The sequence below is a fragment of the Solenopsis invicta genome, chromosome 2, assembly GCF_016802725.1.
Source record: "Solenopsis invicta isolate M01_SB chromosome 2, UNIL_Sinv_3.0, whole genome shotgun sequence".
Lineage (NCBI taxonomy): Eukaryota > Metazoa > Arthropoda > Insecta > Hymenoptera > Formicidae > Solenopsis > Solenopsis invicta.
Window position 1 is genome coordinate 4,792,947 of NC_052665.1, and position 10,993 is coordinate 4,803,939.

At 34.4% G+C, this 10,993-nt stretch overlaps 1 protein-coding gene and 1 long non-coding RNA gene across 3 annotated transcripts; one reads left to right on the forward strand and one right to left on the reverse strand.

Moving 5' to 3' along the window:
* The first annotated feature begins 381 nt into the window (after positions 1 to 381).
* On the forward strand, positions 382 to 4,065 carry LOC120360072. Its single transcript, XR_005576724.1, has 4 exons — positions 382 to 1,535; positions 2,717 to 3,070; positions 3,241 to 3,840; positions 3,927 to 4,065. It is a non-coding gene; the product is annotated as an uncharacterized LOC120360072 (long non-coding RNA).
* On the reverse strand, positions 1,541 to 9,871 carry LOC105199031 (endoglucanase E-4). Of its 2 annotated transcripts, none has more exons than XM_011165933.3 (7): positions 9,559 to 9,871; positions 8,599 to 8,824; positions 5,409 to 5,643; positions 4,619 to 4,897; positions 3,899 to 4,239; positions 3,263 to 3,512; positions 1,541 to 2,979 (listed from the first exon to the last, which is right to left on the reverse strand). In XM_011165933.3, the coding sequence occupies exons 2-7, from the start codon at positions 8,629 to 8,631 to the stop codon at positions 2,675 to 2,677; spliced, it is 1,443 nt and encodes a 480-aa protein (XP_011164235.1). In that variant the 5' UTR covers positions 8,632 to 8,824; positions 9,559 to 9,871; the 3' UTR covers positions 1,541 to 2,674. The 2 variants fall into 2 exon arrangements, with proteins under 2 accessions (XP_011164235.1, XP_039315653.1); XM_039459719.1 differs by having other exon boundaries at positions 8,599 to 8,827.
* Between the last annotated feature and the right edge of the window lie 1,122 nt (positions 9,872 to 10,993).

Sequence of the window (10,993 nt, forward strand, 5' to 3'; positions counted from 1 at the left end):
CTTTAAAACTGTAATTATAAAATCGTGCGCGAAACAATTATTATAATTCTTGTACTATTTACGAGTTGTTGCTTGGATATCAAAGAAAAATGATTTGAAGCTAAATAATTTTAAATTTAATAATTATTTAATATAATTAAATCTCGTCAAAAAAGCCAATGAGAGTCAGCGCGGGTATAAGTGCGCAAATATTTATTTCTTTTCAACAAACAATATCAACGTGTTACTTTCATATCAAATTACAATAAATTATTACAATAAATTGTTATACCTGCGCTGACTCCCATTGGCCTTTTTGACGAGATTTAATTATTTGAAATTTCGAGAGTCCTTCATTAACTCCAATTATTTAATAATTTTTTATTATTATTATTAAATAGTTTCAAACGTGTGTGAAAAATTTTTGAGAAAATACGTGAAGATTTAATTAATTATTTTAATTTTGTTTGATGTGACCTTCTGCACTTAGACAACTCCTGATGAGTTTGCAGGGTGGATTATTGCAATATGTTTCCCGTAAGATGCAACGTTTTTCCGACGAACATTGGAAGCCGGCGCAGGAAGCTGGGCCTTCGTGATACTCCTTCTCCAATACGCAGCGCGCCAATTGTTGCTTGCACTCTAAGAAGATTTTAAAAATCAATATATTATCTGACTTTCCAAAAAATATAAATATAATAAGCCCGTTAATATGTATCAATTACTCCCATCCCAATTACATCCTTGAACTTTAATGATACATATGTGTCCCGTGTTGCAACGAACGGTGTCGCATGTTGGAGGTCCCTTTAATGATTCTAAAAATAAGTAAATTTGCATCAAATTTGCATAAATAGAATAAAGCTTAAAATAATGTAATTAGTTTAAGTAGTTTCAATTTAATTTAACATAAAATAATTTCAATTAATTAAATGTAAAAAAAGATACCGTAAAATACAAATCGCAAGATATTGTAGTGTTAAATAGAAAAAATGTATCTGAAAGGATTTATAGACACGTTTTCCTTGAACTTTACCTTTTCTCGACCTAGAGCAATACAACATGCCGGGACAAGGTGGATCCTTGCACCAAAATCGCCGTTTTACGCATCGACTGCCGTTCTCGCAACGTAAATTAGCGCATCCTCTCGAATAATCATTTCCCGATTCTTCTGACGCAATTATAGTGATTTTTTTTTGGGGGGGGGGAGAAATATCAAAGTGTGTGAAATTTCACGCAATTTAAGATTTAAACTTACCACTCGCGAAAAGCGTTTCGGCAAGCAGGAAGAAAAAAAGCCACGTTAAATTACAGATAAAAATGTATTCGCGTCGCATGGCGACAGCACCGATAGCACTCGCTTATATCAATTGCACGGTGCACCTGTGCCGATACAGCTATAGACGTAATAGACGTGTAATATAAGCGCGATTGTAACGAGAGAGCCTCTGCGTGGAAAAGCGTATTGTCAATACAGCAGTTGTCGCTAACGTTACGCCTCGTTGAACGCTATTGCCACGCTATGCTCATCAAAGGAGAGACGTCACTTAAAACACGTACGTTCTTAATAAGTTTTGCTTTATTTTCGCATATGTATTTTCTTTTTTTTTTTTTTAAACTCGGACATTCACAGAGCGCAAATTCTTGGAGCGTTGTCTCGCGTTTCTCCTGCGAATTTATATCGATATTTTCACTTCGTGAAACTCTTGCCTCTTTGATGACGCATGCATCATTAATACATCATTAATACGATCTATTAAAGAGACAAGATACCTATGCACAGCCTGGTCGTATAACAAAACACACCATGCTTTGTCTTAAGTCAGTCCATGCGGAAACAAGGTTTCGCATAATTATCACACTTAATATCGGAGAAATAATAACGAATTAATCGTTCAGTCATTTAAATATTTCTAGCGAATATAAGAACAGAGATAAGAATAATAGCAACGGTATCTTATCAATGATAAATTGTTAAGAATTCTAGAAAGAACATTATGCTTAAATATTTATCAGAAAGAGAAATATCATGTATTGTTCGTTATGCACATTGTCACTTTTTCTAAAAGCTGTTTCGCCGCTTGTTTTTGTTTATGTTCGAGCGATCGATATTGTACAACTTGTATGTAACTCAGTGCGCGCACGTACCTAGGTCTACGATCGATGACCATCTAGGCACTTTTTATTTCATTCTTACGGAAAGTGACACGATGTTTTGACAATTCTGTCTAACGCATTGAAATTGTTGTAATCTTTCCGACGGACTGCGAATTAATTAAGCTCTATTATTTAAAACAAAACGCCGTTTTGCTTACATGCGAACGCTGTCTTGACGTTGGCATGATATCGTTAAATTTCTTCGACATAATCTTCTATGTAAGTTAGTTTAAAAAAATTGCATTATCTTGGTTTATGCACTCAAGAAATTATATCACCCTTGGTTTTATCGCAGCGTTGTGGCATATCAATAAAATATGTATATATAAACAAAATTTATATATATAATATATATAACTGGATTTCTAACATAATATATAAAATTAATATTATAAGTCTTGTAAAATTGCATTAAAATGCAATTTTTATATTAAAAAGAATATTTTATATTAAAAAATTCTTTTGTATTCCGCAAAGAATCAGCGTGAGCCTCGTTTTTACGTAAAAATTCGTCTATACGTGCCAGTCAAAACTGTTACTAGTTTTCTGGCAATTTTCTAACTGCGCTCTTCAATTGCAGTTGCAGCAGTCCGGCGAGCGCGCTGGTGAAACCAGCGTTGTAGTCCAGCGTTACTTCCGTGTAAGCGTACTCCTCGCGACAATCTTTAAACAAATCTACTTCATCCGGGCCGGAGACTAAAGCACCGTAGAGGATCTGCGGATTCGGCGCGTTTTTGCTGAATTCCTGCCACCCGCATGACGCTGGTCTATCGGGGCAGGAGGACGCTGCATGGTGCGGCTGTTTCGGTGAATTTTTGTCGTACCCGACCACGTAATTCCTTCCTGAAAAAGTACGCACAAATTCACATGAATTCACAAACAAAAATGGAAAAGGAAGAAAAAATAAACGTCTATTCAGAATTCGTGAAAAACGGTAAAAATTTGTTATTATTATAACGGTTTATTGATTAACTCATTAACTGCCATTATTTTTATATTTCATTTGTATTTATTAATATAAAACTATTTAACAATTAAGCCATAATGATTAATAATAAATTAATAATATAAAAAATAAAATTAAAAATTTTTATACTTTATTAGATATTTTTAACTTGGGTCCTACCTGCTCCGCCCAGCATGTAGTCGATTTGTTCCTTGGCGAATTGGCGGTACTCCTGCGAGTCGCCGATCTCCGGGGTGTCCGCCGCTACCAGGCAGATGAAAGCAACATTAGCAGCGTGAGAAAGAGTACCGAATTTATCAATGAACAGAAGACCCTTCGGTGTGCGTTTCTGCTGCCGCACCGAGAAGTCGCAGAACGCGCGGGTGGCATTCTGATACTCGGACTGTCCCGTCAGTTCGGCCAGCAGCACCTGCGATAAGCAAAAAGAAATGTTTCCAAGCCAATTCCAGCTGAAGATACCAGAAGAAACAAAGGACGCATTTAGCAGAACAGGTCGCTTAGTAGCAATTGAACGAAATGATTGGCTATTACTTTTAAGATCAATAAATCAACGTCGAAATTCAATAGAAAATCTAATAATATTGCCTAACTGTTGAGTCTGCTAAATGCGGCTAATGACATAACACGCTGCTTAGCGAGTTATTTACAACTTTCCTCGCGGTCGAGAAACTCCGTTATTCAGTTCAACGCCGAATTCGTCGAAGAATAGTGACAACTTTTCCACACGGACAAATTACGTTAGTAAGATTAATATGCTATTACAGATTTAAAAAGTGTAAGTATAGGAAGTTTTACCTGGATACCGGCGACTTTCTTGTTATAGAAGAACGCGTTCGGTCGTTCCTTGAGGTGAAAGTGCTGATAATGATGTACCGCGTCGTCAAAGTACCTCGTATCATCGGTTGCCTTGAAGAGCCATATCGCGGCCCATGCCAGCTCGTCGCCGTAATCCGTGCTCTCGTAATATCGCTCAGCGCCGCGTATCGCCTCGTGATAAAGGCCGCGATAAACATCAGCGAATTTATACAGGCCCTTCGCGTGTTCGAGACATTTGGCACTGTACTCGGGATCGACGATGCTGAAGACGATGCTCGAGGCCGCGAGAGCGGCGGCCGTTTCACCGGCGAGATCAGAACCTGCGATCGATTGATAACAAATAGAATACACTACACGGATACACAATAATGAGGAATTAAATATAATAAAATGAAAAAATGAAGAATGAAGAAATGAAGAAACAAAGAATAAAAAAAAAGAAATAAAGAATAAAAAAATAAAGAAATAAAAAATGAAGAATAAAGAATGAAGAAATAAAGAATGAAAAAAACCAAATGAGTCAAGCATAAAAAAAAATGGAACCAATATTTTACTCATAAATAAAGGTTCCATTTCCTTATTGGTTATTTTCATATTGGTGTGTCATCTACATTAGTATTAAGCTCATTTACAATATATTTCTTTTCTATTAATCTTTTACTAACTAAACGTTTAGAATGAGAGGTATAATGATATTACCAGGATGCTCTGCATCAATTTTGTAGGTAGGCCTGGTGGTGTTCAGCTCCTCGGGTCTTCCCCAAAACATATGATCGATGGGAAAATCTCCCACTTGTCCGTACAACACGTTCTCGCTTACGTGACACTTGATAAAGTAATCGGTAGACCATTTAATAGCTCTACGAATTTCGTCCAGCTGACCGGCGGCGTCATAAGCCTCTGGCCAATTGACCGTTCCCCAGGCTAAAAGTGTCGTTGTGAAAGCCATCGTGAAGCCGAACTTGACAAAATCACCCGCTGGAAGAATGTAAGCGATTAATTGTGCACAATAAATTATACTTTCTTTCCATTGGCAGAAATTTAAATACTTAAAAATAATATTTATAGAATTTTAGATTTTAATTAACTATTCATAATAATTTTAATATAATTATTTTTATATTATATTATTATCAGTAACTTTTCTTATTGTTTCTCTTTTCAATTTTTTCTCTCTTTCTCTATCAGACTAGTCTTTTTCCTTTATATTTCATTGGTTTTAAAATAAATTTTTCTTCTTTCTAAAAATATTTCTACATGTACTATACAAATTTTTTAATTATAATTTTATTGATATTAATTTTTACATATACGATTTCCCAGAAAACACTAATTAAATTGATATCTTTAATAACAATAATTTGCATTAAATTAAATTTATAATAAATAGTAATAAATTAATAATCTTGACATAATGCTTTTTGGATCACATTGATGTAAAATTATTGAATTAAATGGAGTGTTCTAAAATGTAACGCTAATTTATTACCATCGTAGTATCCTCCGATTAGATCCTCGCCATTCGAGCCGCGATCATACAACGCAGAATCGCCTCGCCATGAAATTCTGTTGTTCTTCGGTAGCTTACCAGAACGCTGCGCTTCGTAAAACAATAACGAGAGCTCCAAGGCTCGGGCGTAATCGCTCCCGTTCTCGGTTGCCTTCGCGTTTTCCGTAGGGACGTTTATCTCCCACGTCGACGTAATCAATATTGCCGGCAGAATCTGTCGATAAATCGTTAACATTAACAAACGTTTATTGTCATTGTTGTATCTCCAAACGTTTACGGAGAACGCGCGTAATGATCTTCAGTACACGTGCACCGGGCGAACGAGCGCAATGTAGGACAACGTTGTGTAGAGTCTTAAATTTTGCATATAGACTACAGCCTCATAACATAATCTGCGTGTACGATAATTTACGCAATTAGGATTTACATTCCGGAGGAAAAGTAACATCGGTTTTGCGCTTTATCGGGAATCGAGGAAGGTGAACAGAATTTGAAACCATCTTCAATGCTACAACCTGCATTTCCAATTCCAATTGACAGTCAACAGTAAATTTTTATTTCGAGCAATTTTGAATTGCTCAACGCAATTAAAACTAAAAATATTTAATAATAATAGTTCAGAATGACAACGTAATTGAAAATTAAGGAGTACTGATACTTTCATTACTACTTGTTTTCTCTCAAATTCGAGAGATTCCATTCTGAGACAACAGTCATTTTAAAGTAACAATAATTACAATAAGCACTTAGAAAACTGTAAAGTGTAATTAAAATCCAGACATGGTCAACTCTGAAATTGAACCAGAAAAGTAATATCACAATTTCAATTTGCTAATCAATTTAATAATATTGAGAATATTAAATGCTCTCAACAAACATTTAAAATTCTATAACATCTTTCTGAAAAACTTGAAAAGAATTTGTTGCAAAAATATTACCTCAGCCAGGATACAATATCCATTATTTTCATTTAATATTTAAGATTTAATATTTTTTGCAAACAATTTTTTACAGTTTTTTTTAGAAAGGGAGAAATCTTATAGATGCTCTTAATAACGTCAATATTATTGAATCAATTAGTAATTTAATATTGTGATATTAATATCACAATATTAAATTGCTAAAAGTATATTAAGTTATCTAGAAAATCATTATATAAGCATTAGTAAGGTTCGCTTATGACCGTTAAGAGTAAAAATAAAATGATCGAATAAAATAACAAAGTAGACATAAATATAAGAATTAGAGAAGTAATGATATGTGTAAACACAATTATCTTCTTCCCTCATTCACAAGTTGACAAATAAGAAAGATTTATTTTCACAGAAAAAAAAGAGAGAAGAGATATACTTTGCAAAATGGAATATCTCGTATGCATATATATTACAGTTATGTATCGTTTGTTAAAAAATCACGACGGCACAAAACAATACGTGTACACCTTTGTTCTTCGCTTATGATATACCGATAATGCGACATCACACGAATCGCTGCGATAAATCCGCAGGGCACGTACGTGCTACGTGACGAACTTAAACGCGTTTCATTTGCAAGCTCTTCGTTCATTTACAAGCCTTCATTAGGAATTAAATTCTCGCATTCTCGTGCAGCTGTGTCTACCGTGATTAAAGCAGAATGCATTTCGTTTGAGAAATAAAAACGATCTCTGTGTTGGCCGCGATAATCTAACTCAGGATTCTACAAAGAAAAAAAGTCTTTGATGATTTGTGATTATAATTACATAGTAAAGTAATTATTAGATTAGCCGTTTTATTTTTGTAGTTATCATTGAAACATTAATAATATATATTTATAGTTCTACCAAAAAGAATTTTTTTAGTAAATTATAATAATTTCAAATATTAATATAATCAAATATAATGATATAAATCGGAAAAATAAAATAAACATTTTTATATAGTGGTTACAATCATAATTATATTAAATATAACAATTTTTAAACATTTGCTTATTATATATGTAATAACAATTAATAACTATTAATTTATATGATTAAAACAAGTATATAGTTGGCACCAAAAATAATTATATAATATATAATTAAATTACGGTAATTACTACTGTATTTTTATTGTTCAATACATGTTTATATAAATAATTTATTTTATATAATTTTATATAATTTTATATAATTTAGTTTTTTATTTTGGAAACATCTTAAAGTGTAGAAATAATTCTACTTTCATCATCGAAGTAATTAACCTTTATTTCTTCTGAAAGGTTTTGAAATGGCGTCGTGATTAATTGATCTACTGATGTGCGTGCAAACGTTATAAGTATATTTCCATGACGAGCATCAGGAAATAGCTAATTCGAAAAATGTAAAGGCCTGTATGTTTGAGAAGGAAGAAGCGTGTTTAATCCCGCTTCCTCGTCGCCGAAGTGTTCTCCAGGATTCCGAGAAATTCTCGGTTCGTCGGCCGTGTAATTCCTGTATGACAAACGCCAATAGCTTCGGCAAATAACGGCCTTATTGCAAACTCATGAATTCCTATTCGCGTGAGAACTTGTCTTGCGGAATATTTTTGAAACATAGTACGTTCGAAGCGACCGACAACGCGTCGATCTTGCCAAATTCATAACGAATTATAATATTAAAAGTTTGGACAAAGGTAATGATAAAGCATTCAAAATGCTCATATGTGACAAAAATCACATATGAGGGAAAATAAAAAGATTTTTTAATGTAAAATTTCGATGAGAAGACCTGATTGAAGACTATTCAAAAACTATTAAAATGTAACGATAAATAGAAATTAGGAGATGTTTTGCTACGATTTTTATTCGTAAAGGAATGAAAGATATTAAAAAGACCGCTGATGACAACGACTCAATTGAAGATAGAATCGAATAGAATTGTTGATACGTAAAAGAGATTCCAATAAAATTTCCGCTTTATTAAAGCAGACAGAAATGGTAATCAATTAACGGTGATAATTAATAAAAATTAAAATGAGTCAAAAACTGTTAATCACTTGCAATTGTGTACCTTAAATTTCTATAATTCAGTGGGATTTATTATTATTCGTTTCGTCGCGAATTTTCGCGGCATTTCGTCGTGCGCGGGTGTGGTGACGCGACATAATATGCAGGTATGCAACAGGTAATCGCGAGTGACCATCAGGAACCACCGGCCGGGAAAACTCACCGTGACGCACGTGACGAAGAGGTCGAGCTTCATTCTGCCTTCGCGATGCTGTCGTCCCGGAAGCGCGAACGCGACGCGACGAGGCGCGCGCCGGTCACGTCGATTCTGAAACCTTGTGCGTGTCCGTTACACCGCGATGATGTCGATGACGCGAATCGGCATAGCACACCTTGCCACTCGAAAACGTCACGAAGCGTCGAGTTTCGTCCGTACTTCTCCAAAGCTCCTGCTGAAAGCAGATTTTGATATAAATTTGAAAATAGATATAAAATTTTCGCCACAAAATAGAATTCGCGATTCACAGAGTCGAAAAGGAATTAATGTGAAAAAATATGATAAATGCAATTTTGTAAAGTACACTACGATGTGTTAATCACTTAAATGTTTTGAAATCTTATTCATGGATGGACGTGAAATCTTTTCTATTTGTATTTGATGATTAAATAATAATAAATCGTATCAATAAATAAAATATTAATTGAACAAATAAAATATTTTTTTTTGCAAAAAATGCAGAAGTGATGTACTTATGTAAGGAAATAATCTTCAAAATCAACTGAATATAGCAAATGTAAATCGCAGTTAGAGACTGGTACCGGCGCACTAAAGAAAAAATTACTAAATTTTAATAAACATTTATTTGAATTAGACTAATGAAAGATTCACTAAATGTAAATATATACTTCAGTCAGTCCAGAATCACAAATCAAATTTAAGTATTATTTTTTTTTTATAGAGTAAATACGTATTTATGTACTGTAAATAAATATTTCATTAGTACAATTCGAATAAACATTTATTAAAACTAAGGAAATTTTTTTCTCTCAGGGTATAATTCGATAGCGCCCTTTACAAATAAATGCGCATTGATATTCGCAAAGATTAGATCGAGAAACTTGCCAATTGTAAAATACACGTTATGCAAAGTGCGCCCAAAATAACGATAAAACTCGAACTCACCGCAGTCGATCCGGTTCCAGTCGGTGCCGATCGCTGCTGGCTTAAATGTCGCCGACTGCCGGCATCGCGATCTCGAGGAAGACTCGCGGAAGATCGTGAGTGGACGGCGATCGCGGGCCGTTCCTCGCGTTACTCGTTGAGAGGCCAAAGATTGCCTCTTCTACCATCGGTATTTGTATACCCAGCACTGACAGAATGTGCACAGGTTGCGTGCACGGTCTTCTCTCGTTCTACCTTCACTTCGATCGCTCGCACTTGGTCTGGCTATCACTCTCCCACTCTCCTCCACTCTGTCCACCACGCCGATCTCCTTCTGCCGATTGTATTTAAATGCAGATCACGCCGCTATCTCGACGAATCGAGTGAGAGGTTCGCTCGAAGCGATTCGTGAGAAACGCCCAATCTTTTCGACATTTGATTTGATGCAGAAGAGTAATGTCGGAGTTGAAAAAAGATTAGCTTCAATTTCGATTTACATTTAATTTACATTTAATTACTTATTTTTTTTTTAGGCTTGGTCGTGTATCATTAACTTTTTGAACACCGCAGTATGTTTTTAATTTTATCGATTCATTTTATTTTATCGAGGCAAATCTCAATTTTGACATGGTTTAAAGTCAGTAACAATTATTGATTTAACCTGTACGCGGAATGTCGGTGACTTATATTGTATATCTGTATATATACATGTTCATTATTGATATTCAAGTGTATCGATCCAGCTGCCAAGCAAGCGAAGACATACATTGAAGAAATTATTTTGCACAAACGTAATCGTTACGACACACTGATAATCTTCACAAGCGTAAATACGTCACTTACGTTAAATATAAGATTACTTTGCAATTGAGATCGGTATTAAATGCACTTTAACCGATATTATCGAGCTCGAGAGCTGCATAAGTTATTAGGCGCGCGTAGAATCATTTATGTCGAAACGCGAAGATGGAAAATCCAGATGCCAACTAACACGATCAATGGCTTTTCTCATTAATAATGCAGCAGCATTTAAATACTTCAGCAAAATTGAAGGGTAATTTTCAAACAGCTTTAAACGTGTTAATTTCATAACTAGAAATCCACCGTTAATACATATATGAATACATTACGTTTTATTGGCATTATGGGTATTATAAGCGAGAACATTCCTCTGCCGCGTATAATTAAAATGTTAAACAAATTTGAAGAAAGTTATAATCTTGTCTAAAGAGTTTTCAAGAAAGGACTGACCTTGTAGTATTAAAATTAAGTCGCATAAATCTAAAATGTTGTAAAAATTCTTCATTACAACTCGTTTTCTTTATTTCCGAGAATATTATTTGAAATTTCAAATTCATGTAATATGGAAGGAGAAAGCGAAGAAATAGCTCACATAGCGTATGTGAATTTCCGAGAAATAATTAAAAAATCGCATTAATTAGGAAGAGGGAAAATG